Here is a 26,259-nt window from a genome sequence, read left to right on the forward strand (position 1 = left end):
CAGTCATAAGGTGAACTGTAAAACTAGACCCCAATAAATCCTTTCAGCAATTCTCCCGTCTCAGCCCCAGAGCCAATACCCAATACACAAAGCAGGGAGATCACATAAGAAACATGATTAAGGAACCCCACCCTATTCACAAATCCCCCCTAAGGAAGGAATTATCCCATGATTCCCAGATCCGAACAGAGGAGTCTCACTGAGATCCATACATATCTGTCACATAACAACATAACATTCATATTGATAAAATGAAACAATCTTACCGGAATCTACGCTGTGGAACAGGAACACGGCCCTTCAAGTGTGATGGATAGTAGCGTCGCCTCCATCATGGACTTGATAGAAGACAGCAGGTAGCGAAGCGAAGGGTCGGCAACGCCAAGTGCTAGAGGAGCTGTTAATACGAATCGGGGTGGTGTCGCAGAGAGAACTCCCACTGCATCTCCGGACTCTAACATTCGCCCAGGCCCTCACTGAGAGACTAAAAGGACTACTTAAAACTCCTGTCCCATTGCAAAGAGTACTACCCTCCATGAGAGACACACTTTACGTAAAAATTAATAAAAGTATTTTCTTTAAAAAATAAAACTTCTGACACTTCTCTGCCAACCTCCTGGGACGAAAGGCAAAGAATGACTGGGGGATGAGGGAAGTGGGAGGAGTATTAAAGCCTTTGGCTGCTGTTTCTTTGCCTCCTCCTGGTGGCCAGGTTCTTATTTCCCACAAGTAATGAATGCGGCTGTGAACTTTTTCCCATTAGGAAGAAAAGAACGTATTCTTCACTTTGAACAAAATCGATCTACACAAACTTATATGGGAAGATCGGGCAACTATGTTCAAACCTAATTGGTACCCCTCAATTTCCATGTAATTTGTCCATTACCATATTCTTAACCTACCACACATTCAGTGTCTAGAGCTTGCCGCCCCCTCCCTTTTTTCCCCTTTACCCGCCTCCCCCTCATATACCACCTATTTGCTTAAAATTTTACTTTTCTTTTATCTGAGACATTTTTGACCTAGTATGAAGGTTTGTGTTTGACACTTTTCAAGTGATATTCTATGTCAACTGTTTTTGAGTATAAAAAAAAAAAGAAGTAAATTGGAAAGTTGTTTAAAATTGTTTGTTCTATCCAAATCATGAAAAAAATGGGGTTCTGTCCCTTTAAAATCAAAGAATTTGCACAAGATATCTGCTTTTACACGTCCTGCCCACTTTCTTAAACGTGTCAGGGTAACATGCTATTGTTTAAATGTTGTTAATTGGAAATTGGTTCTACAATCTGCTAGGCCACTTGCAAATGTGAGTATGTGTGTTAAATGTTATTGCCATAAAATAATACAAGGAACACGGTCTCTAGTAACGTTCTATCCTTTTAAGAGAATAAAAGTCCTTAACCTAATAACAATATTAACCTAATAATTATATATGTGCTTCCATAACCAAATTAAAGATTTTAAAAATTTGACCATATATAAGGGAAAATGTTAGATTTCCTAACACACAAAAGATATTGTCAAAAGTAAAGCACAATATCAAGCATATCATAGACCAAATGTTGGGAAGTAGAACTGAAACTTTTTGATCTGCTTATAGGTTTAAAACAGGGGTAGGAAACCTTGGTGTGCTTGCCCATGGTGAAGCACAAAAGAAGCACACACAAAAAAAAGTGACACGTGGCAACAAACAACCTGCCCATCACTAACATCAAAGAGGATTATCACCAATTTGGGCACCACCATGGAACACTCTATGATCATTGAGTATATATATGGAAAGAAACAGAACTATATATCGGTTCTTCTCAACAGACCAAAGAAAGTTAATTGAACCACGGACCAGAAAAGTACACAAACCCAATATAATCAGCATCCTTATCTCTTGGTAAGATCAAACAAATTATAACTATATGGAGACAACACAAAGATAAACATAAGAGCACCAGACAAAGAATATGAAATCACCACTTCCTTCAGACTAGATTCTTATCAACATCAAAAGAAGACATTTAAAATCTAGAATCAAAATAATGGGGCAGTCCATGTAAAATCTTTTTTAAAGTGCTATAACTTAAAGACAACTAGGAACTGTACCTGGTTTGTTATACCAGGAGGAAATCAAGAACATCCTTTTGTTGAAGCCACCAATCCAACAATATGGTATATTTGTAGGACTACAAATCTCATCTCAAGGATATGAAGAAACCACAGGTGGAATAAGCCACAGGTGGAATAAGATGTACAACCATTGGTCAGAAGAACTAAGGACAATGTGTCACATTTAGGCTACTTCTAATACAGTAGACTCTCTAAAAAAGTTGAGTTGTCCCCTACAAGACATGTTTCCCTCCCCCCATAACCATCCAGGCATCATCAAGCCCAAAAATGTAGTAAATAAATAAAACATCAAAACCAAAATGTATAGAAGAGAAATAGATGATCTCAACATCTGAGCTCAAGAGTTTTGCCAGTTTATTACCACTAGTCTTGTCTCCCCCTTGATGCATGTTAGTCCTTATGATACTCTATTTATTTCTTGACTCACAAACACATCAACATTAGACCTGTCCTGTTTTGATGCCATATGAGCAGACAGGTTAAACAAAAAGTGATCCTGAGAGCACAAAAAGCAAACACAAAGAAGAGGAGAGAGAATTGTCAGAAAGAAAAAGAAAAATATGAGGAGAGAAAATGAGAAGGTACGAGAGAAAACCATGGTGGGGGTAAGAAAAACAGAACTGCTTGCTCTTTTATAATATGTCAGGTTCTCCCTTCCTACCTGTGCTTGTACAGCCAAGTGAAAGGCTCCACGTTTAAACGGTAGTAAAGATCCACTGTGATTTCTTGTACCTTCTGGGAACACCCAGACACGAACCTGACAGATAAATGAGGAGATAAATAAAAAACAAAGATATAAAACGTTGATATTTCTCACCCTTGAACCCTATCTTCTCTTCCTGATGTCTTCCTTCATAAAAATCAAGTTATTTCTCCTGACCAATTTCATCCTCTCCACCAAACCATGTGGCAACCCTACTCCTCCATTCCTGGCTCTTTCTACTTTTCTTTATAACACCACTTTTAACGCCCACATATTTAGGCCCTTCAGAGCTTTCCTCTTCTTCCTCCTCATCACATCCCTGCTGCAAAACAACATTTTTTTTCATTACCACCATATTCTGCTCCCTATCCTCAAATCATGTTCCTCCTCTTTCCTGTCTCTCTGGCGCTACTATTTCTTCTTCATCTTACTGTTACATCCTTGTTGCGTTTCTCCCAGTACCATACACAAAATCCCACTACCCCAGCTTTTTCCCCCATTTCTTCTTCTCCTCCCTCAGTTTCATCCCTGTTTCCCCCAGCCCTCACATCCTCCTTCAACATGGTCTCAGCTGCCTCCGTCATGACACTGATGGCGTCATCTGTTTTCTTGCGGTTGATGAAGATTACTCCCGCCAACCAGCAGGCCAGTCCTGCCGTGCCCATGTACATGAGCTCACGTTTGGCAATGGGCACACAACGTCCTGGCAAAATTTCCATCATCCCTGTATAGAGAGAATTACAAATATTCAAGAAAACTAAAGCCAAACTTAAAAATGATTCATATAGAGCACACGCTTTTAAAAAAACTTTCCAGTTCACTTCCAAGTGCACAATCTTTTTATATGCACACTTTCTGAGACACCAGCATGTGCAAGATTCACAAGATATACATATATGCATTATCTGATTGACTGATGGCTGTCACATGATGAAGGAAAAATGAACGAACTGAAATTGGTCAGAAAAAAAAAATCTACTACTCATTTGAAATTGAAACTAAGTGCTTCTGCGCTGTCTTTTTAGTGTGTATTTGGGGATTTTGGAATTCTGCTGTAATTAATGGTCCTTTCATTTTGCTCTTTTCTACAACAATTAAAATTAAGGAGTAGGTGGAGAATGTCATGAAATAAATCAATATTAGAGGGACTTTTTAATCCCAAAATGACGCACTATAATTTGTTACAGCATGACATGTTTTATAATTGACTGAGCTGTGCGTTTAACCCCTTTGTGGGGTTCGTAAACTAGTCTTGCTCAGAAGCACCAAGCGTTACAGCAAAGAAAATGATGTAATGTGTAAGAACATTTTATTTTCGCAGCAGTGCTTACATATAACGGTGTGTTTAATCCATGCAGAGGTTAAATGCATAGTTAAAGTCAGTTCCAGAGCAGCAATGCGCTACTGTGTGCATTTCTACTATGGAGCTGACTTTAACCATGGATTTAACCCATTTGAAAGGGTCAAAGGGACAGTCTATTCCAGATTATTATTTTTTTTTTTTTTAAAAGATAGATAATCCCTTTATTACCCAATCCCCAGTTTTGCATAACCAACAGTTATAATAATACACTTTTTACCTCTGTGATTACCTTGTGTCTAAGCCTCTGCAGACTGCTCCTTATCTCAGTGCTTTTGACAGACTTGCATTTTAGCCAATTAGTGCCGACTCCATGGGAGTGAGCATGTTATCTATATGGCCCACATGAACTAGAGCTGTCTAGCTTGAAAAACTGTCAAAATGCATTCAGATAAGAGGGGGCCCTCAATGGTTTAGAAATTAGCATATGAGCCTCCTAGGTTTAGCTTTTAACAAAGAATGCCAAGAGAACAAAGCAAATTTGAAAATAAAAGTAAATTGGGAAGTTGTTTAAAAAAGGAAATTTATGCTTACCTGATAAATTTATTTCTTTTACGATATGACAAGTCCACAGATTTCATCCTTACTTATGGGATATCACCTCCTGGTCAGCAGGAGAAGGCAAAGCGCACCACAGCAGAGCTGTATATATAGCTCCTCCCTTCCCTCTCACTCCAGTCATTCGACCGAAGTTAGGAAGAGAAAGGAAAAAGCCATGGTGCAGAGGTGACTGAAGTTTAACAAAAATAAAGACCTGTCTTAGAAAATGACAGGGTGATCCGTGGACTCGTCATATCGTAAAAGAAATACATTTATCAGGTAAGCATAAATTTCCTTTTCTTCTACAAGATATGACGAGTCCACGGATTTCATCCTTACTTATGGGATACAATACCAAAGCTATAGGACACGGATGAAAGGGAGGGACACGACAGGAACCTAAACGGAAGGCACCACTGCTTGAAGAACCTTTCTCCCAAAAACAGCCTTGGACGAGGCAAAAGTATCAAATTTGTAAAAGTTGGAAAAAGTGTGAAGAGACGACCGAGTTGCAGCCTTGCAAATCTGTTCAACAGAAGCATCATTTTTAAATGCCCATGAGAAAGCCACAGCCCTAGTAGAATGAGCCGTAATTCTTTCAGGAGGCTGCTGTCTAGATGATACTCTTCAGCCAAAAAGAAAGAGGTAGCCTTCTGACCCCTATTTTTTCCAGAAAAAAAACAACAAATAATGAAGATGATTGACGAAATTCTTTAGTCGTCTGCAAGTAAAACTTCAGGGCACGGACCACGTCCAAGTTATGTAACAGACACTCCTTCTTAGAAGGAGGATTAGGACACAATGAAGGAACAATAACTTCCTGAATAATATTTTTGTTGGAAACAACCTCAGGAAGAAAACCAGGTTTGGTACGTAACACTACCTTATCGGATGAAAAATAAGGTAAGGAGAATCACATTGTAGAGCCGAAAGCTCAGAAACTCTGCAAGCAGAAGAAATAGTAATCAAAAATAAAACTTTCCAAGATAACTTAATATCAATGGAATGCATAGGTTCACACGGAACCCCTTGAAGAACCTTAAGAACTAAATCCAAACTTCAAGGAGGAGCAATAGGTCTAAACACAGGCCTGATTCTAGTCAGAGCCTGACAAAAATATTAAACATCCGGAAAATCTGCCAGACGTTTGTGTAGCAAATAGATAAAGCAGAAATCTGTCCCTTTAAGGAACTTGCTGATAACCGTTTCTCCAAACCTTTTTGGAAAAAAGATAAAATCCAAGGAATCCGAATCTTACTCCATGAGTAGCCCATGGATTCGCACCAATAAAGACATTTACACCATATCTTATGGGAAATCTTTCTAGTAACAGGCTTACGTGCCTGAATCAAGGTATCAAAAACCGAATCAGAGAACCCTTGCTTAGATAAAATCAAGCGTTCAATCTCCAAGCAGTCAGCTGCAGAGAAACTAGATTTGAATGATGGAAGGGTCCCTGAATGAGAAGGTCCTGCCTCAATGGAAGCTTCCACGGTGGCAGAGAGGACATGTCCACCAGATCGGCATACCAAGTCCTGCGAAGCCACGCAGGAGCGATGAGAATCATCGAAACCCTCTCCTGTTTGATCCGAGCAATCACCCGGGAAAGGAGAGCAAACAGTGGAAACACATAAGCTAGGTTGAACGACCAAGGCATCTATCAGTTCGGCCTGAGGATCCTTGGACCTGGATCCGTATCTCGGAAGCTTGGCATTCTGACGAGATGCCATAAGATCCAGCTCCGGTCTGTCCCATCTGAGAATCAGGTTGGCAAAGACCTCCGGATGGAGTTCCCATCAGTGTTAATTTCGTCGACTAAAACTAGACTAAAATGACTATAAAACTAAAGAAATTCTGATGACTAAAATACGACTAAAACAAAAATGACATTTTAGTCAAAAGACTATGACTAAAACTAAATCAAAATGACATTTTAGTCAAAAGACTATGACTAAAACTAAATCAAAATTTGCTGACAAAAACATTTTATGCAAGTTGTTATAATCAATCCATATCCAAGTACTGCTCTTTTGTAAAATTTACGAAACTTAATTTTATTAAATTTTAAGATAAATAGACATGTTATATACCACAACAGTTAAATCTGTTATATCTGTATTGCATGTTCAAACCTTAATACCACAAATAAAAACAAGTTAATAAACCTTTACTCCAGGAGTATATAATGAGTTTGGAAGTTCTAGAGCAGTGCTAATAACTTTGCCGGAAATTTTACGAATCTGTGAATAATAAATTGATTCTTCCTATAGAAATAAGCATAACCCACAAATATGGGGTTGTTATGCTGTGCCTGGGCTATCTGCAGAAACTTTTTGTTGTGTTGAATTACTTGATACTTGTTTTAATTATTAACAGAGAACTGATAAAGTTTTTATATTGGGTAATATGTGCAATACAGCCAATACAGTTTACAGTTTTTTTTTATATATTTTAAAGTTGCACTTCTGTTTGTTTATGAAACTTGGTTTTATTTAATTTTAAGTTTAATAAAGATGTTACATATCACAACGGCTAAATCTGTGTCGGTATTGCATGTTTAAACCTTAATACCATAAATATTAACAGGTGTTATGTTTACTCCTGGAGTATATAATCAGTTTGCAAATTATAGAGAAATGCTTAAATAATGCATTACACTTTAACTAAACCCCTTAGATTTTAGTCGACTAAAATCTACTGGAGATTCAGTCGACTAAATCTAGACTAAAACTAAAACAATTCAGATGACTAAAATACGACTAAAACTAAAATGGCATTTTAGTCAAAAGACTAAAACTAAGACTAAATTGAAATTTGCCGTCAAAATTAACACTGGTTCCCATTCCCCCAGATGAAACGTCTATCTGCTCAAAAATCCGCTTCCCAGTTGTTCCTGGGATGTATATTGTTGAAAGATAACCAGAGTGAGCTTCCGCCCACCGAATTATCTTGGATACTTCTGTCATCGTTAAGGAACTCCTTGTTCCTCCCTGATGATTGATGTACGCCACAGTCGTGATGTTGTCCACCTGAAATCGGATGAATTTGGCCGAAGCCAACTGAGGCCAAGCCTGAAGCGCATGGAATATTGCTCTCAACACCAGAATATTGATGGGAAATAGAGACTCCGACCGAGTCCCCACGCCCTGAGCCTTTCAGGAAGTTCCAGACAGCACCCCATCCTATCGGGCTGGTGTCCGTTGTCACCATCACCCAAGAGGGTCTGCGGAAACATGTCCCCTGGGACAGATGATCCGGCGACAACCACCAAAAAAGAGATCCCCTTGTCTCCTGATCCAGATCTATTGGAAGAGACAAATTTGCATAATCTCCATTCCATCGTCTGAGCATGCTCAGTTGTAGAGGTCTGAGATGAAAATGAGCAAACGGAATGATGTCCATTATTGCCACCATCAATCCAATTGCCTTCATGCACTGAGCCACTGACGGCCGAGGATTGGACTGAAGGATTCGGCATGTATTCAGATCTTTAACTTTATGACTTCCGTCAAAAAGAGCTTCATGGATAGAGAGTCGATTAGAGCTCCCAGAAAAAGACTTGTGACTGAGGAGCCAACGAACTCATGTCCAAGTTTACCTTCCACCCGCGGGTCCCTAGGAAGGAAAGTATGATGTCCGTATGGGACTTTGCTAGTTGAAATGATGACGCCTAGATCAGAATGTCGACCAGATAAGGCGCCACTGTGATTCCTCGCGGTCGCAGAACCGCCAATAAAGACCTTAGCGATGATCTTTGTGGATAGGAATGAAGGTATGCATCCTTTAAATCCAATGTTGACATAAGTTGACCTTCTTGAATCAATGAAAGAATGGTACGGATAGATTCCATTCCAAAACAATTTCCTCCTCTTTAGGAAATACAAACAGGTTGGAAGAAAAAAAAAAACCCTATCCTTATTCCTGAGTAGGAACGGGACAGATGACTCCCATGGAGGGGAGGCCTCTTACACAGTGCAAGAACACCTCTCTCTTTATCTGGTCTACAGACAATCGAGAAAAAAGAACCCTTCCTCTGGGGGAAGAATTACCGAATTCCAGCTGGTATCCCTGGGACACTATCTCTAATGCCCAGAGGTCCTGAATCTCTCTTATCCAACTGAAAGAGAAGAATTAAAATAAAGGGTATAAAAATTCTTGTAGAAAATCAAACCACACTTGCTAAAACCAGGCGACAGAGGCTGGATTCAAACTGCTGGCCTTCCATCTGGCAGGCTGTTTGCTTACCCACTAAATCACCGGGGATTTCGATCCCCTATTAGCCAATATAAAACTGAGTTCAGTCCTGGATCTTATCCAGGGAAAATACTCAAATCTGCAACCCTTGAATTGCTACATACCTCAGCCACAGTGACTTAGCATGCTGAGCTATCTTTTAAGGCTCTGTGAGCTGGTTGACATTTGCCAATGTAAGAATTAGGAACGTGCAAAGTGCGGTTAATCCCCCGTAAGGGTCTCAAGGCGCTGCTCATTTTATCAACCTCAGAAGGATGAAAGGCTGAGTGAACCTCTCTGGGGATGACTAACAGTCTCATACAATGTTTCCAACCAGTATACCATCACACCTGTGACAGTAGTCAAGAACACCGATGGTTGTGTAGACCCTGGTGTGTGCTCCCTTACAAAATTCTTCAGAGGACTAACCTCTAAGGGTATTAGACTAAGGAAGGACGTGAAGCCATTCAGCTGATACGGCGTTATGAGGAAACAAGCTTGCAAGAATAGGAAATGCCTATGATTTTACCGTATGTAAAAATATAGGATGTGTCCCAACTCCTGAATGGAGTATGAAGGGAGCAGGGCACAAGCTGTGGACCATAAAACTTCGATGGAAGCTATAGGAGAATTTTGTGGCCATAGACAAACTTCCAAACAGCAATCGCCGTAGAAGGGTCTATGAAATATAGACACTACCTAAGTATCATTCCAACTGAAAATGAGATTCTCAGTAACATGGAAGAATCATGTATCAAAAACAATTCCTCTAGCCCTGCCGTAGTACGGAAATAAAGACCAAATTGGAAGACATTGTGAATAGACTCCCAAACAGCAATCGCCGTAGAAGGAGTTAAATGCAAAATCAATAAATCTTTTCACATAGAAAGCAATACTGTGCCCCTAGTGGAAAAGAAATTCTATACATGAGATTTGGGACATTCATTTATGAGAAAGTACACAGATAAAACGCTAGTGTCTCTTTAAATCTCAAATTAACCCATTATTGTGCGTTTGATTACCATCCTAAAGCCCACAAGGATGAATTAACGAATAAACAGTTACAAGTCTGTTACTAAAATTTCCACAGACAAAAACGTTACTGTGACTTTAAATTTTACAGGAATATCTTAGTGTAAATAAACATCACTATGTACACTGTAAGAAACCACAGAGAACTGCCTGTGGTTCAAAATTAATCTTCAAATTGTGACATGTAAAAAAAGAACAGTACTGTATCTTTAAAATTTAAAAGAAAATTATCTGTTATGTTGCAAAATAAAGATCACAGAGAAATTTTTTTACAGTGTGTTTATTGTGCCTTGTAGACTGATGCAAGTAGCAAACAAACAGTACCGGACCTGCTTAACCTTAATTAATGTGACAAAGGTGCTCAAGCGTCCATAAGAGTTTAGCCAACAGAGGTTACTAACACATCTGTCATGATGTTTATATATGTTTAGCACTAATCGCCACTAAGCTGAGAAAAATGCTCTGCCCCACTAGCGACTGTACTCAAAATTAATGGATAAAGAACCCATGCGTGTAAAGCTCCACCCTTCGTGGGCGTAACAGTACTCCATCTCCCACACTCTCACTGTTACCGTGATCAAAGATGGAGTAAGGAGCTCAAAACGGCGGGAAGATAACTCCGCCCATCGTGGGCGTCACCTTTCCCACTTACCCGGTAGCCATTAACATCCATGCGATCTGACACCGGGAACAAACTTAAATAAAACAAACAACGTTTTTAAGAACTATAATTATTGCTTTGCACTAGCGACTGAAATAAACATTACTATGCACTCCTAAAGACTGGGTTTGAACCCCGGGAGTTCTCAGCGCGCACACAATAGTCACAGTGTAGTCTGACCTGTCCCTTGCGTGAGAAACAATTAACTCTTTAACCTTCTGACTTCCGATCAGAAATAAAAGCTATTCAACTCCCAGAAGGTGTACTTACTCCCCAGAGTCTCTATAATATAGTGTTACCCATCACAATAAGGAGCCTATCCAGCTTAGCCCTGCAGATGGGATGGAAAAAATTACCGGGCGAAATGTAACACTGACTCCAACCAGCCCCAGAGTCTGTACAACGTATCGCAGCCCATCACAATAAGGAGCCCATCTATAGCTTAGCCCTTGATATGTGAATGCATTAAAATAGTGCCCACTTACTTCTGAGAGAATGCATCCCCAGAAAAATAAAGTTAGCACTTACCTCGAAGCTGTGCAACAGCATGGCAGTCCAAATGTAAGAGGTCAGTCCAAGTGTAAGAGGTCTCTCTCTCTCCCTCCCATAGCCCTGTGGAACAAGATAAGCCTGAGTTAAGAGAGCTTAGGCTATCTGGAATAGGGCAGCAAATAAATATAGGAGGCGCAGTGAGAATAATGTGCCAACAGTTCCTATTGCTTAAAAGCCACCAAATGCTTCTCTTTCTTTTTCCTGCAGAGATTGACCTGGTTTAGGCTACACCCTGGAGCAAAGTAGCACTCAGTGGTACTACTTTTAAAATAAAAAACTCTTGATTGAAGAATCTAAACTAACACCTCACTTTACCTCTTCCTATCACTAACACAGGCAAAGAGAATGACTAGGGTGGGAGGGAAGGGAGGAGCTATATATACAGCTCTGCTGTGGTGCTCTTTGCCTCCTCTTGCTGACCCGGAGGCGATATCCCATAAGTAAGGATGAAATCCGTGGACTCGTCATATCTTGTAAAAGAAACATAAATTATGCTTACCAGATAATTTAATTTCCTTCTGTATAAGGAAAGTCCACGGCTTCATTCCTTACTGTTGGAAAATACTGAACCTGGCCACCAGGAGGAGGCAAAGACACCCCAGCCAAAGGCTTAAATACCTCTTCCACTTCCCCTATCCCCCAGTCATTCTGCCGAAGGAACAAGGAACAGTAGGAGAAATATCAGGGTATAAAAGGTGCCAGAAGAAAACACATAATTTAGGGGGCCGCCCATCGGGAGACGTGGACTCTCCTTATACAGAAGGAAATTAAATTATCTGGTAAGCATAATTTATGTTTTCCTTCTTAATATAAGGAGAGTCCACGACTTCATTCCTTACTTTTAGGAAACTTATACCCAAGCTCTAGAGGACACTGAATGATAACGGGAGGGACAAAAATAGAGGTGGACCCTAATCTGAGGGCACCACAGCCTTCAAAACCTTCTCCCAAAGGCTGCATCAGCTGAAGCAAAAACATCAAACTTGTAGAATTTAGAAAAAGTGTGTAAGGAGGACCGCCTTACAAAACAGATCCATAGAGGCCTCATTCTTAAAGGCCCAAGAAGAAGCCACTGCTCTATTAGAATGAACCGTAATTCTCTGAGGAGGTCTATGTCCCGCTGTTTCATAAGCTAAGCGGAAAAGACTACTGAACCAAAAAGATAAGGAAGTCGAAGAGACCTTCTGACCCTTACGCTTCCCAGAACATGCCACAAACAAGGAAGAGGTTTGTCTAAAATCCTTAGTAGCTTGAAGATAAAACTTCAAGGCACGAACCACGTCCAAATTAGGATTGGGACACAAAGAAGGAACCACAATCTCTTGATTGATGTTGCGGTCAGACACAACTTTAGGACGCCAAAGCAATAGCCAGTAGAAAGAGATCTTTCCAGGACAACAACTTAATATCAATTTCATGCATAGGCTCAAACGGAGCCCATTGCAAAACTTTAAGAACCAGATTCAGTCTCCAAGGGGGAGCCGAAGATCTGAACACAGGTCTGATCCTAATCAGAGCCTTAAAAAAGACTGAACATCTGGAAGCTCAGAGAGCCTCTTGTGCAGTAAGACAGACAAGGCCGAAATCTGTCCCCTCAGGGAACTGGCCGATAGACCCTTTTCCAGACCATCCTGGAGTAACAGAATCCGGGCAACCTTAACCTTATGCCAAGGAAATCCACGCGCTTCATACCAGAATAAGTAGGTTCTCCACACCTTATGATAGATGCGACGAGTAACCGACGTACAAGCTTGGATGAGAGTATCAGTAACTCTCTCAGAAAAACCTCTCTTGGCTAGGACTAACCTTCAATCTCTGTGACGAAAGGCAAAGAATGACTGGGGGATAGGGGAAGTGGGAGAGGTATTTAAGCCATTGGCTAGGTTGTCTTTGCCTCCTCCTGGTGGCCAGGTTCAGTATTTCCCTACAGTAAGGAATGAAGCCATGGACTCTCCTTATATTAAGAAGGAAATCACATGCTCTATCTGAATCATGAAAGTTTAATTTTGACTTGACTGTCCCTTTAAAGATCAGCAAGCAAGAACGCGATCATAAAATGCTCTGAACACATAACAGCATTTTTAATCTTCTCTTCTGTCCCTTTACGTTAAAGCTGTTAAACTGATAGTGAAACTAACAAGGAATTCATGTTTGTGGTTAAATGATATTGAGATCTATTGCTGATTGGCAGATAGGAACAGGCCTCCACAGGCATGAAAAACAGAATTTATGCTTACCTGATAAATTACTTTCTCCAACGGTGTGTCCGGTCCACGGCGTCATCCTTACTTGTGGGATATTCTCTTCCCCAACAGGAAATGGCAAAGAGTCCCAGCAAAGCTGGTCACATGATCCCTCCTAGGCTCCGCCCACCCCAGTCATTCGACCGACGGACAGGAGGAAATATATATAGGAGAAACCATATGATACCGTGGTGACTGTAGTTAGAGAAAATAATTCATCAGACCTGATTAAAAAACCAGGACGGGCCGTGGACCGGACACACCGTTGGAGAAAGTAATTTATCAGGTAAGCATAAATTCTGTTTTCTCCAACATTGGTGTGTCCGGTCCACGGCGTCATCCTTACTTGTGGGAACCAATACCAAAGCTTTAGGACACGGATGAAGGGAGGGAGCAAATCAGGTCACCTAAATGGAAGGCACCACGGCTTGCAAAACCTTTCTCCCAAAAATAGCCTCCGAAGAAGCAAAAGTATCAAATTTGTAAATTTTGGCAAAAGTGTGCAGTGAAGACCAAGTCGCTGCCTTACATATCTGATCAACAGAAGCCTCGTTCTTGAAGGCCCATGTGGAAGCCACAGCCCTAGTGGAGTGAGCTGTGATTCTTTCAGGAGGCTGCCGTCCGGCAGTCTCATAAGCCAATCGGATAATGCTTTTAAGCCAAAAGGAAAGAGAGGTAGAAGTCGCTTTTTGACCTCTCCTTTTACCAGAATAAACAACAAACAAGGAAGATGCTTGTCTGAAATCTTTAGTAGCCTCTAAATAGAATTTTAGAGCACGGACTACGTCCAAATTGTGTAACAAACGTTCCTTCTTTGAAACTGGATTCGGACACAAAGAAGGTACAACTATCTCCTGGTTAATATTTTTGTTGGAAACAACTTTCGGAAGAAAACCAGGCTTAGTACGCAAAACCACCTTATCTGCATGGAACACCAGATAGGGCGGAGAACACTGCAGAGCAGATAACTCTGAAACTCTTCTAGCAGAAGAAATTGCAACCAAAAACAAAACTTTCCAAGATAATAACTTAATATCTACGGAATGTAAGGGTTCAAACGGAACCCCTTGAAGAACTGAAAGAACTAGATTTAGACTCCAGGGAGGAGTCAAAGGTCTGTAAACAGGCTTGATCCTAACCAGAGCCTGAACAAATGCTTGAACATCTGGCACAGCTGCCAGTCTTTTGTGAAGTAAAACAGATAAAGCAGAGATCTGTCCCTTTAGAGAACTTGCAGATAATCCTTTCTCCAAACCTTCTTGTAGAAAGGATAGAATCTTAGGAATTTTTATCTTGTTCCATGGGAATCCTTTAGATTCACACCAACAGATATATTTTTTCCATATTTTATGGTAAATTTTTCTAGTTACAGGCTTTCTAGCCTGAATCAGAGTATCTATTACAGAATCTGAAAACCCACGCTTTGATAAAATCAAGCGTTCAATCTCCAAGCCGTCAGTTGGAGGGAAACCAGATTCGGATGTTCGAATGGACCCTGAACAAGAAGGTCCTGTCTCAAAGGTAGCTTCCATGGTGGAGCCGATGACATATTCACCAGGTCTGCATACCAAGTCCTGCGTGGCCACGCAGGAGCTATCAAGATCACCGAGACCCTCTCCTGAATGATCCTGGCTACCAGCCTGGGGATGAGAGGAAACGGTGGGAATACATAAGCTAGGTTGAAGGTCCAAGGTGCTACTAGTGCATCTACTAGGGTCGCCTTAAGATCCCTGGATCTGGACCCGTAGCAAGGAACCTTGAAGTTCTGACGAGACGCCATCAGATCCATGTCTGGAATGCCCCATAATTGAGTTATTTGGGCAAAGATTTCCGGATGGAGTTCCCACTCCCCCGGATGGAATGTCTGACGACTCAGAAAATCCGCTTCCCAATTTTCCACTCCTGGGATGTGGATCGCAGACAAGTGGCAGGAGTGATCCTCCGCCCATTGAATTATCTTGGTCACTTCTTTCATCGCCAGGGAAGTCCTTGTTCCCCCCTGATGATTGATATATGCAACGGTCGTCATGTTGTCTGACTGAAACCTTATGAATTTGGCCTTTGCTAGATGAGGCCAAGCTCTGAGAGCATTGAATATCGCTCTCAGTTCCAGAATGTTTATCGGGAGAAGAGACTCTTCCCGAGACCATAGACCCTGAGCTTTCAGGGATTCCCAGACCGCGCCCCAGCCCACTAGGCTGGCGTCGGTCGTGACAATGACCCACTCTGGTCTGCGGAAGCTCATTCCCTGTGACAGATTGTCCAGGGTCAGCCACCAACGGAGTGAATCTCTGGTCTTTTGATCTACTTGAATCGTCGGAGACAAGTCTGTATAATCCCCATTCCACTGTCTGAGCATGCACAGTTGTAATGGTCTTAGATGAATTCGTGCAAAAGGAACTATGTCCATTGTTGCAACCATCAATCCTATTACTTCCATGCACTGCGCTATGGAAGGACGAGGAACAGAATGAAGTACTTGACAAGAGCTTAGAAGTTTTGATTTTCTGACCTCTGTCAGAAAAATCCTCATTTCTAAGGAATCTATTATTGTTCCCAAGAAGGGAACTCTTGTTGACGGGGACAGAGAACTTTTTTCTTTGTTCACCTTCCACCCGTGAGATCTGAGAAAGGCTAGGATGATGTCCGTATGAGCCTTTGCTTTTGACAGGGACGACGCTTGAATCAGGATGTCATCCAAGTAAGGTACTACTGCAATGCCCCTTGGTCTTAGAACCGCTAGAAGGGACCCTAGTACCTTTGTGAAAATCCTTGGAGCAGTGGCTAATCCAAATGGAAGTGCCACAAACTGGTAATGCTTGTCCAGAAAAGCGAACCTTAGGAACTGATGATGTTCCTTGTGGATAGGAATATGTAGGTACGCATCCTTTAAATCCACGGTAGTCATAAATTGATTTTCCTGGATAGTAGGTAGGATCGTTCGAATAGTTTCCATTTTGAACGATGGTACCCTGAGAAATTTGTTTAGGATCTTTAGATCCAAAATTGGTCTGAATGTTCCCTCTTTTTTGGGAACTATGAACAGATTGGAATAAAATCCCATTCCTTGTTCTCTTATTGGAACTGGATGTATCACTCCCATATTTAACAGGTCTTCTACACAATGTAAGAATGCCTGTCTCTTTATTTGGTTTGAAGATAATTGAGACCTGTGGAACCTTCCCCTTGGGGGTAGTTCCTTGAATTCCAGGAGATAACCTTGAGAAACTATTTCTAGCGCCCAAGGATCCTGAACATCTCTTGCCCAAGCCTGAGCAAAGAGAGAAAGTCTGCCCCCCACTAGATCTGGTCCCGGATCGGGGGCTATCCCTTCATGCTGTTTTGGTAGCAGTGGTAGGCTTCTTGGCCTGCTTACCCTTGTTCCAGCCTTGCATTGGTTTCCAGGCTGGTTTGGGTTGTGAAGTATTACCCTCTTGCTTAGAGGATACAGAATTAGAGACTGGTCTCTGCGAAAGGGACGAAAATTAGGCTTATTATTAGCCTTAAAAGACCTATCCTGTGGGAGGGCGTGGCCCTTTCCCCCAGTGATGTCTGAAATAATCTCTTTCAAATCAGGTCCAAATAATGTTTTACCTTTGAAAGGAATGTTAAGCAATTTTGTCTTGGAAGACACATTCGCTGACCAAGACTTTAGCCAAAGCACTCTGCGCGCCACGACAGCAAACCCTGAATTTTTCGCCGCTAATCTAGCTAATTGCAAAGCGGCATCTAAAACAAAAGAGTTAGCCAATTTAAGTGCTTGAACTCTATCCATAACCTCCTCATACGAAGATTCTTTACTGAGCGATTTTTCTAGTTCCTCGAACCAGAAACACGCTGCCGTAGTGACAGGAACAATGCATGAAATTGGTTGTAGAAGGTAACCTTGCTGTACAAAAATCTTTTTAAGCAAACCCTCTAATTTCTTATCCATAGGATCTTTGAAAGCACAACTATCTTCGATAGGAATAGTAGTGCGTTTGTTTAGAGTAGAAACCGCCCCCTCGACCTTGGGGACTGTCTGCCATAAGTCCTTTCTGGGGTCGACTATAGGAAATAATTTCTTAAATATAGGGGGGGGAACAAAAGGTATGCCGGGCCTTTCCCACTCTTTATTTACTATGTCCGCCACCCGCTTGGGTATAGGAAAAGCGTCGGGGGGCACCGGAACCTCTAGGAACTTGTCCATTGTCCATCTTACATAATTTCTCTGGAATGACCAAATTGTCACAATCATCCAGAGTAGATAACACCTCCTTAAGCAGTGCGCGGAGATGTTCTAATTTAAATTTAAATGTCACAACATCAGGTTCAGCTTGATGAGAAATTTTTCCTGAATCTGAAATTTCTCCATCAGACAAAACCTCCCTCATGGCCCCTTGAGATTGGTGTGAGGGTATGTCAGAACAGTTATCATCAGCGTCCTCTTGCTCTTCAGTGTTTAAAATAGAGCAATCGCGCTTTCTCTGATAAGTAGGCATTTTGGATAAAAGATTTGCTATGGAGTTATCCATTACAGACGTTAATTGTTGCATGGTAATAAGTATTGGCGCACTAGATGTACTAGGGGCCTCCTGTGTGGGCATAACTAGTGTAGACACAGTAGGGGATGATGTAGTATCATGTTTACTCCCCTCATTTGAGGAATCATCTTGGGCAATATCATTATCTGTTGCATTACTGTCCTTACTTTGTTTGGACACTATGGCACAATTATCACATAAATTTAAATGGGGAGACACATTGGCTTTCATACATATAGAACATAGCTTATCTGATGGTACAGACATGTTAAACAGGCTTAAACTTGTCAACCAAACACAAAAAACGTTTTAAAATAAAACCGTTACTGTCACTTTAAATTTCAAACTGAAAACACTTTATTACTGAATATGTGAAAAAGTATGAAGGAATTGTTCAAAATTCACCAAAATTTCACCACAGTGTCTTAAAGCATTAAAAGTATTGCACACCAAATTTCAGAGCTTTAACCATTAAATTAACGGAACCGGAGCCGTTTTTACATTTAACCCCTATACAGTCCCAGAATGAGGCTCTGTCTATAACTAGAAAGGCCCCCATCTGAAAAAGGTGTCCAACACAGTGCCTGCCGTTTTTCTAAACGTTCCCCAAGATTATAATACCAATAATTAGTTAGAATCTGCATAATATGCCTAGTAAAGCAATTGTTTTAGCCCAGAAAAATGTCTACCAGTTTTTAAGCCCTTTTTGAAGCCCTTTATTCTTTTATGTTTAACTAAGAAAATGGCTTACCGGTCCCCATGAGGGGAAATGACAGCCTTCCAGCATTACATGGTCTTGTTAGAAATATGGCTAGTCATACCTTAAGCAGAAAAGTCTGCTAACTGTTTCCCCCAACTGAAGTTACTTCATCTCAACAGTCCTGTGTGGAAACAGCAATCGATTTTAGTTACTGTCTGCTAAAATCATCTTCCTCTTACAAACAGAAATCTTCATCCTTTTCTGTTTCAGAGTAAATAGTACATACCAGCACTATTTTAAAATAACAAACACTTGATAGAAGAATAAAACTACATTTAAACACCAAAAAACTCTTAACCATCTCCGTGGAGATGTTGCCTGTGCAACGGCAAAGAGAATGACTGGGGTGGGCAGAGCCTATGAGGGATCATGTGACCAGCTTTGCTGGGACTCTTTGCCATTTCCTGTTGGGGAAGAGAATATCCCACAAGTAAGGATGACGCCGTGGACCGGACACACCAATGTTGGAGAAACATGATTGCTTTATAATGCAAAGGAACATTTTGCCTTATAAAACAGCAAAATAAATAAATAAAAAAACTTTAAAACATTTGAAATCAGCCTATTTTAGATGCAACAAAGTAAAAATGCCTTTAAGACCCTTTAATACTTCTGTTACGTTTTCCTACTGCTCACCTCCATCTATAACCTCAGCTCAGTTTCCCAAATCTATCATGTGATATATCGTCTATGATCTGAGCAAATCAATTATTCTTCTCTACCCATTAAAAGGGACATGAAACCCCCCAACAAATGTTTTCAGGATTCAGGTAGAGCAGGAAGTTTTAAACAACTTTCCAATTTACTTTTATTATAAGGTTTTCTTTGTTCTCTTGGTATCCTTGATTGAAGGAGAGTACAGACCTACTGGAAGATCGCTGAACACATCAGGTGAGCCAATAAGGCATATATGTGCAGTAACCAATCAGGAGTTAGCTCCTAGTACTGCATTGCTGCTCCGGGCCTACCTAGGTATGGTTTTAAACAAAGGATAGCAAAAGAACAAATCAAATTAGATTATAGAAGTTAATTGGAAAGTTGTTTAAAATTATATGCTCTCTCTAAATCATGAAATTTTAATCGTTTAATCACGGTTTAATTTATCTTCATTTTTTTGTCCTTTCTCTAAAACTTATTTATATTCTTACATTAGCAGATCTCACTTAACTCTACACACCAAGTATTCATTTTTTTCCCAGAATCCACCATTCTCATGGAATGTTACCAGTGGATTATCTACCATCCTACTTTAAGTTGCCACTCATTTGCTAAACCTAATATATCCTTTTCCTTAGTTGTTTTGAGCACAAAGTATTCCATCTTTTTAACTCCCCTTTAATATTTTCATTGTGCGACATCAAGAATTTAGTAAATAGTGCATCTAAACACGGATGGGCCAATCACATTTCCCTTGTTTCTCACAGTGCCTCCATTTACTGAACTGTCATGATTGTACCACTTCCCTCTTTTGTTTTACAAAACATTCCCCATTGTTACCCTAATCCAGTATCAGACCTACTCAACAGACCTGAAACCTGTACTAATGAAGGCTCCCATGCATTAGGATCGTACATATTCCCCCCCCCCCCCACTCTCAGCCACTGCACCAAACTAATCAATATCGCCCACTGTTTATTTATTGAGATGGGGCAAATCTTTCCATTTTAATTAAACTTCCTCTCTGTTCTTGAGCAAATTAATTTCATCTTTTTTTTTTTATTTTTTATTTAAAACCTTCAACTTCAAAACTCTCTGATTCTGACCGAGTTTCCAATCTTCTCCTCTCTAGTCAATATGGTCACTCCAACCCTCACCAAACAAATCTCTCTGTTCTTTCTTAACCTAACTTCTCTACTCATCTCTCATATCCTAATGTGCATTTAGCCACCAGGCCGTTTCCACCATATGCTTATCTACTGACCCTTGATCTGGTCTGTAAGGGAGTCTCCCCTGTGTCCTCAGGATGTCTTTATACCTATGATTTGTGCTTGGAAGCCACTCTGTATCCTCAATTTCACTTCTCTCTTACCCAATTCTTTCTCTGCCTTCTATCCAGATTATATCTGTGACTCTTCCTTCTATCTATACTATCACTTCTGCTGGCCCTGCCTATTATGTCATCAATGATGTGGTATCCCCCATGTCTATCTAATGTGTCAACAGTGTCACCAACGTCCACAGACTACTTTCCTCTTTCTTTGTTATTCTGTTGCCCCTTCTCTACTAAAACGTACCTACCCCAATTTTTATCTGTAAGCCTGATCCAGCCTCCCCCCATTTCCCTTTCCTCCCACAATCCTCTTATCCCTTGACACTGCCACCCCCTTTCTCGTTCTTCTGCTAAACATGCCATACCCATTCTCTTTCCTCCACTAACCCTGCCTCCCAGAATCCTTTTTTCTCTCCTGACCATGCCATCTACATTTTCTTTCCTCCATAAACCCTGCCTCCCAAAATCCTCTTTTCTCTCCTGACCATGATGCCTTGTTCATTCCCTTTTCCTCTCCTAACTGCGATGCCTCGCCCACTCCTCTCCTGACCGTGATGCCTCGCCCATTCCTTTTTCCTCTCCTGACCATGATGCCTCACCCATTCCTCTTTCCTCTCCTGATCCTGATGCCTCGCTCATTCCTCTCCTGACCGTGACGCCTCGCCCATTCCTTTTTCCTCTCCTGACCGTGATGCATTGCACATTTCTCTTTCCTCTCCTGACTGTGATGCCTCACACATTCCTCTTCTGGCCATGATGCCTTGCCCATTCCTCTTTCCTCTCCTGACCGTGATGCCTCACCCATTCCTCTTCTAACCGTGATGCTTTGCCCATTCCTCTTTTGTCTCCTGACCGTGATGCCTCGTCCATTCCTCTCCTAACCGTGATGCCTCACCCATTCCTCTCCTAACCGTGATGCTTCGCCCATTCCTCTTTCCTCTGCTGACCGTGATGCCTCGCCCATTCCTCTTTCGTCTCCTGACCGTGATGCCTCGCCCATTCCTCTCCTAACCGGATGCTTCACCAATTCCTCTCCTGACTGTGATGCCTCGCCCATTCCTCTCCTAACCCTGAGGCCTAGCCCATTCCTCTTTCCTCTCCTGACTGTGATGCCTCACCCATTCCTCTCCTAACCGTGATGCTTCGCCCATTCCTCTTTCCTCTCCTGACCGTAATGCCTCGCCCGTTCCTCTTTCCTCTCCTGACTGTGATAACTCGCCCATTCCTCTCCTAACCGTGATGCTTCACCCATTCCTCTTTCCTCTCCCGACTGTGATGCCTCACCCATTCCTCTCCTAACCGTGATGCTTCGCCCATTCCTCTTTTCTCTCCTGACCGTGATGCCTCGCCCCTTCCTCTTTCCTCTCCTGACTGTGATAACTCGCCCATTCCTCTCCTAACCGTGATGCTTCACCCATTCCTATTTCCTCTCTTGACTGTGATGCCTCGCCCATTCCTCACCTAACCGTGAGGCCTAGCCAATTTCTTTTTCCTCTCCTGACTGTGATGCCTCGCCTATTCCTCTCCTGACCATGATGCCTCGGCCATTCCTCTCCTGACCATAATGCTTCGCCCATTCCTCTTTCCCTGACACCTCCCCCACACCACTTTTCTATCCTGATCTTAATGCCTCCACTTGAAAGAGAGAGATCTTGTACTTTGGGGCAAAATAATTTACTAGTTTGGATACTATGGGCAGCCAAGAAAATTTTGTTTCAGACGAAATTTAATTCCGAATATACAGGGAAATATGTTTCCCCGTATATTCAGTGGCTGCACCATTCAGTATTCGTTTTGTTTAAAAAACTTAATGAATACTGAATTTTCGTTAAAAACATTTACATTGGTTTTCGTTACTGCATCATTACATTTTAGTTTGATGTAATACTAGCCTTTTTGCAGTTGAGGTTGATGGGCTCTATAACTGGACATTTTGAGTTATATGGACTTGGTACGGAACACAAATAATCTTTTCCGGACTTCATCCAGATCATTGTTACATCATTGAGTCCATGTGGTTGATACGATGTTATAGTCATGACTTTTCTTTTCCGTTATTGTATATTGTGAATTTGAAAAAAACATATATAAAAAAAAAAAAAATTACATAAAGAAAATATTTATTTTTTTTAAGGTAGAATTTAATTTTAAGGGTAAAAGTATTTTGTTTAAATGGAAAGTTTTTATTATAGTTCTTTTTGAGATTTTTTTTAAAAAAATGTCGAAATATTAAGGTTTATAGTTTCTATGGAGTTAAAGGAAAAAAAAGGTACTTTTATCAAATTTGCTTTGTTCCCATGATATTCTGTGTTGAAGAGATACCTAGGTAGGCATCTGGAGCACTAAATGGCAGGAAATAGTGCTGCCCTCTAGTGTTCTTGCAAATAAATAACATTTTTGAAAAATTGTTACCATATAGTGCTCCAGACATGGGCCGGCTGATAAGCATATGTCCCTGCTTTTCAAGAAAAGATACTAAGAGAACAAAGAAAATTTGATGAGAAGTAAATTAGAAAGTTTCAAACTATATCTAAATCATGACTGAAATTTTTTGAATTTCATATCCCTTTAATAAGGGTTTTTTAAAGTACTGTATTACACTTGATTGATTTATCTGGCATAAGGGGCAGGCTTCTTGATATTTATAGGTGGCCTTATCAGCTGAATTTATAAAGGGGCTGCAGCCCCGAAACGTTGCTACTGTACCAGTATGTGGTGGGATTAAGGAAGCATTCTTGTTGGATTTTTGGTGTGTGGTCTTCATATATATTTTATCTACAAGTCAAGTTTCCACTCTGTACCACTTTTTTCTCCTTTTCTTACCCAGGCTTTTTGAGCCCTATTCTCCTTCTTATCGCTACCGAACCTGACCCACCTGCTCTTATCTCCTGACCCAGTTTTTCCCTTTTTCGCTGCTCTTTTAATACTCACCCAGTAGATCCAGCGAGCTCTGGTGATTTGACACTATGACGTACGGCTCCCGAATGTTGAAATTCTCCCAACCTCGAACCTCAATCTTTATACCATAGAGATACTTAATATGCAGAAGCATAAAGCGCAGCACTCTAAAGAGGATTAGATACAGAAAACAGTACAAGACAATAAGAATGATAGATAGAAAAATAAACAAAAAAAAAGAAACAAGAATGATACTTTAAAAGGATACATAAGTCAAAAACAGAATTTATGCTTACATGATAAATTTCTTTCTCTTGTGATGTATCGAGTCCACGGATTCATCCATACTTATGGGATATTCTCCTACCCTACAGGAAGTGGCAGAGAGCACCCACAGCAGAGCTGTCCATATAGCTCCTCCCTTAGCTCCACCCCCCAGTCATTCGACCAAAGGCTAGGAAGAAAAAGGAGAAACTATAGGGTGCAGTGGTGACTGAAGTTTTTTAAATAAAAATATACTACCTGTCTTAAATAGACAGGGCGGGCCATGGACTCGATACATCACAAGAGAAAGATATTTATCAGGTAAGCATAAATTCTGTTTTCTCTTGTAAGATGTATCGAGTCCACAGATTCATCCATACTTATGGGATACCAATACCAAAGCTTTAGGACACTGATGAAGGGAGGGACAAGACAGGTACCTTAAACGGAAGGCACCACTGCTTGTAGAACCTTTCTCCCAAAAATAGCCTCCGAAGAAGCAAAAGTATCAAATTTGGAAAAAGTATGAAGCGAAGATCAAGTCGCCGCCTTACAAATCTGTTCAACAGAAGCCTCATTTTTAAAAGCCCATGTGGAAGCCACTGCTCTAGTAGAATGAGCAGTAATTCTTTCAGGAGGCTGCTGGCCAGCAGTCTCATAAGCCAAACGGATGAAGGTTTTCAGCCAAAAGGAAAGAGAGGTAGCCGTAGCCTTTTGACCTCTCCGTTTACCAGAATAAACAACAAACAATGAAGATGTTTGACAGAAATCTTTAGTTGCTTGTAAGTAGAACTTTAAAGCACGAACCACATCAAGATTGTGCAACAGACGTTCCTTCTTTGATGAAGGATTAGGACACAGAGAAGGAACAACAATCTCCTGATTGATATTCCTATTAGAAACAACCTTAGGAAGAAACCCAGGTTTGGTACGCAAAACCACCTTATCTGCATGGAAAACTAGGTAAGGTGAGTCACACTGTAAAGCAGATAACTCAGAAACTCTTTGAGCCGAAGAGATAGCTACTAAAAACAAAACTTTCCAAGATAGAAGCTTAATATCTATGGAATGCATAGGTTCAAACGGAACCCCTTGAAGAACATTAAGAACCAAATTTAGGCTCCATGGTGGAGCAACAGGTTTAAATACAGGCTTAATCCTGACCAAGGCCTGACTAAACGATTCAACGTCTGGGACATCTGCCAGACGTTTGTGTAAAAGAATAGACAAAGCAAATATTTGTCTTTTTAAGGAACTAACTGATAATCCCTTCTCCAATCCTTCTTGGAGAAAGGACAAAATTCTAGGAATCCTAATCTTACTCCATGAGTAACCCTTGGATTCACACCAACAAAGATATCTGCGCCAAATCTTATGATATATTTTCCTGGTGACAGGCTTTCTAGCCTGAATCAGGGTATCAATGACCGACTCAGAGAAACCACGCTTTGATAGAATCAGGCGTTCAATCTCCAAGCAGTCAGACGCAGAGAAGTTAGATTTGGATGCTTGAATGGACCTTGGATTAGAAGGTCCTGCCTCAATGGCAGAGTCCACGGTGGAACAGATGACATATTCACCAGGTCTGCATACCAAGTCCTGCGTGGCCACGCAGGCACTATCAGAATCACCAAAGCTCTCTCCTGCTTGATTCTGGCAACCAGACGTGGGAGGAGAGGAAACGGTGGAAATACATAAGCCAGATTGAAGGACCAGGGCACTTCTAGAGCATCTATCAGTACCGCCTGAGGATCCCGAGACATGGACCCTTAACAAGGAAGTTTGGCGTTCTGTCGGAACGCCATCAGATCCAATTCTGGTGTGCCCCATAGCCGAGTCAGCTGGGCAAATACCTCCGGATGGAGCTCCCACTCCCCCGGATGAAAAGTCTGACTACTTAGGAAATCCGCCTCCCAGTTCTCTACCCCTGGGATATGGATTGCTGAGAGATGGCAAGAGTGATCCTCCGCCCATCGGATTATTTTGGTTACCTCCATCATCGCTAGAGAACTACGTGTTCCTACTTGATGATTGATATAGGCTACAGTCGTGATGTTGTCCGACTGAAATCTGATGAATTTGGCCCGCAGCTAGCTGAGGCCATGCCTGAAGCGCATTGAATATCGCTCTCAGTTTTAGAATGTTTATCGGGAGGAGAGATTCCTCCCGAGACCATAAGCCCTGTGCTTTCAGGGATTTCCAGACTGCACCCCAGCCTAGCAGGCTGGCATCTGTCGTTACTATGAGCCACTCTGGCCTGCGGAAACACATTCCCTGAGACAGGTGGTCCTGAGACAACCACCAGAGAAGAGAATCTCTGGTCTCTTGGTCCAGATGCAGTTGAGGAGATAAATCTGCATAATCCCCATTCCACTGTTT

At 41.3% G+C, this 26,259-nt stretch overlaps 1 protein-coding gene across 5 annotated transcripts in view; it reads right to left on the reverse strand.

Annotated features, from left to right (window-relative positions):
* Window positions 1-26,259, reverse strand: part of AGPAT1 (1-acylglycerol-3-phosphate O-acyltransferase 1) — a 155,397-nt gene that overhangs the window by 47,961 nt on the left and 81,177 nt on the right. For all 5 annotated transcript variants that reach the window (XM_053721998.1, XM_053722000.1, XM_053721999.1 and 2 more), the window contains 3 exons: window positions 23,650-23,783; window positions 3,373-3,548; window positions 2,783-2,878 (listed from right to left, as the gene is read on the reverse strand). In XM_053721998.1, coding sequence (XP_053577973.1) covers window positions 2,783-2,878; window positions 3,373-3,548; window positions 23,650-23,783 — 406 coding nt within the window. The remainder of the gene's footprint in view (window positions 1-2,782; window positions 2,879-3,372; window positions 3,549-23,649; window positions 23,784-26,259) is intronic.

Source organism: Bombina bombina, chromosome 7 (assembly GCF_027579735.1).
Source record: "Bombina bombina isolate aBomBom1 chromosome 7, aBomBom1.pri, whole genome shotgun sequence".
NCBI lineage: Eukaryota > Metazoa > Chordata > Amphibia > Anura > Bombinatoridae > Bombina > Bombina bombina.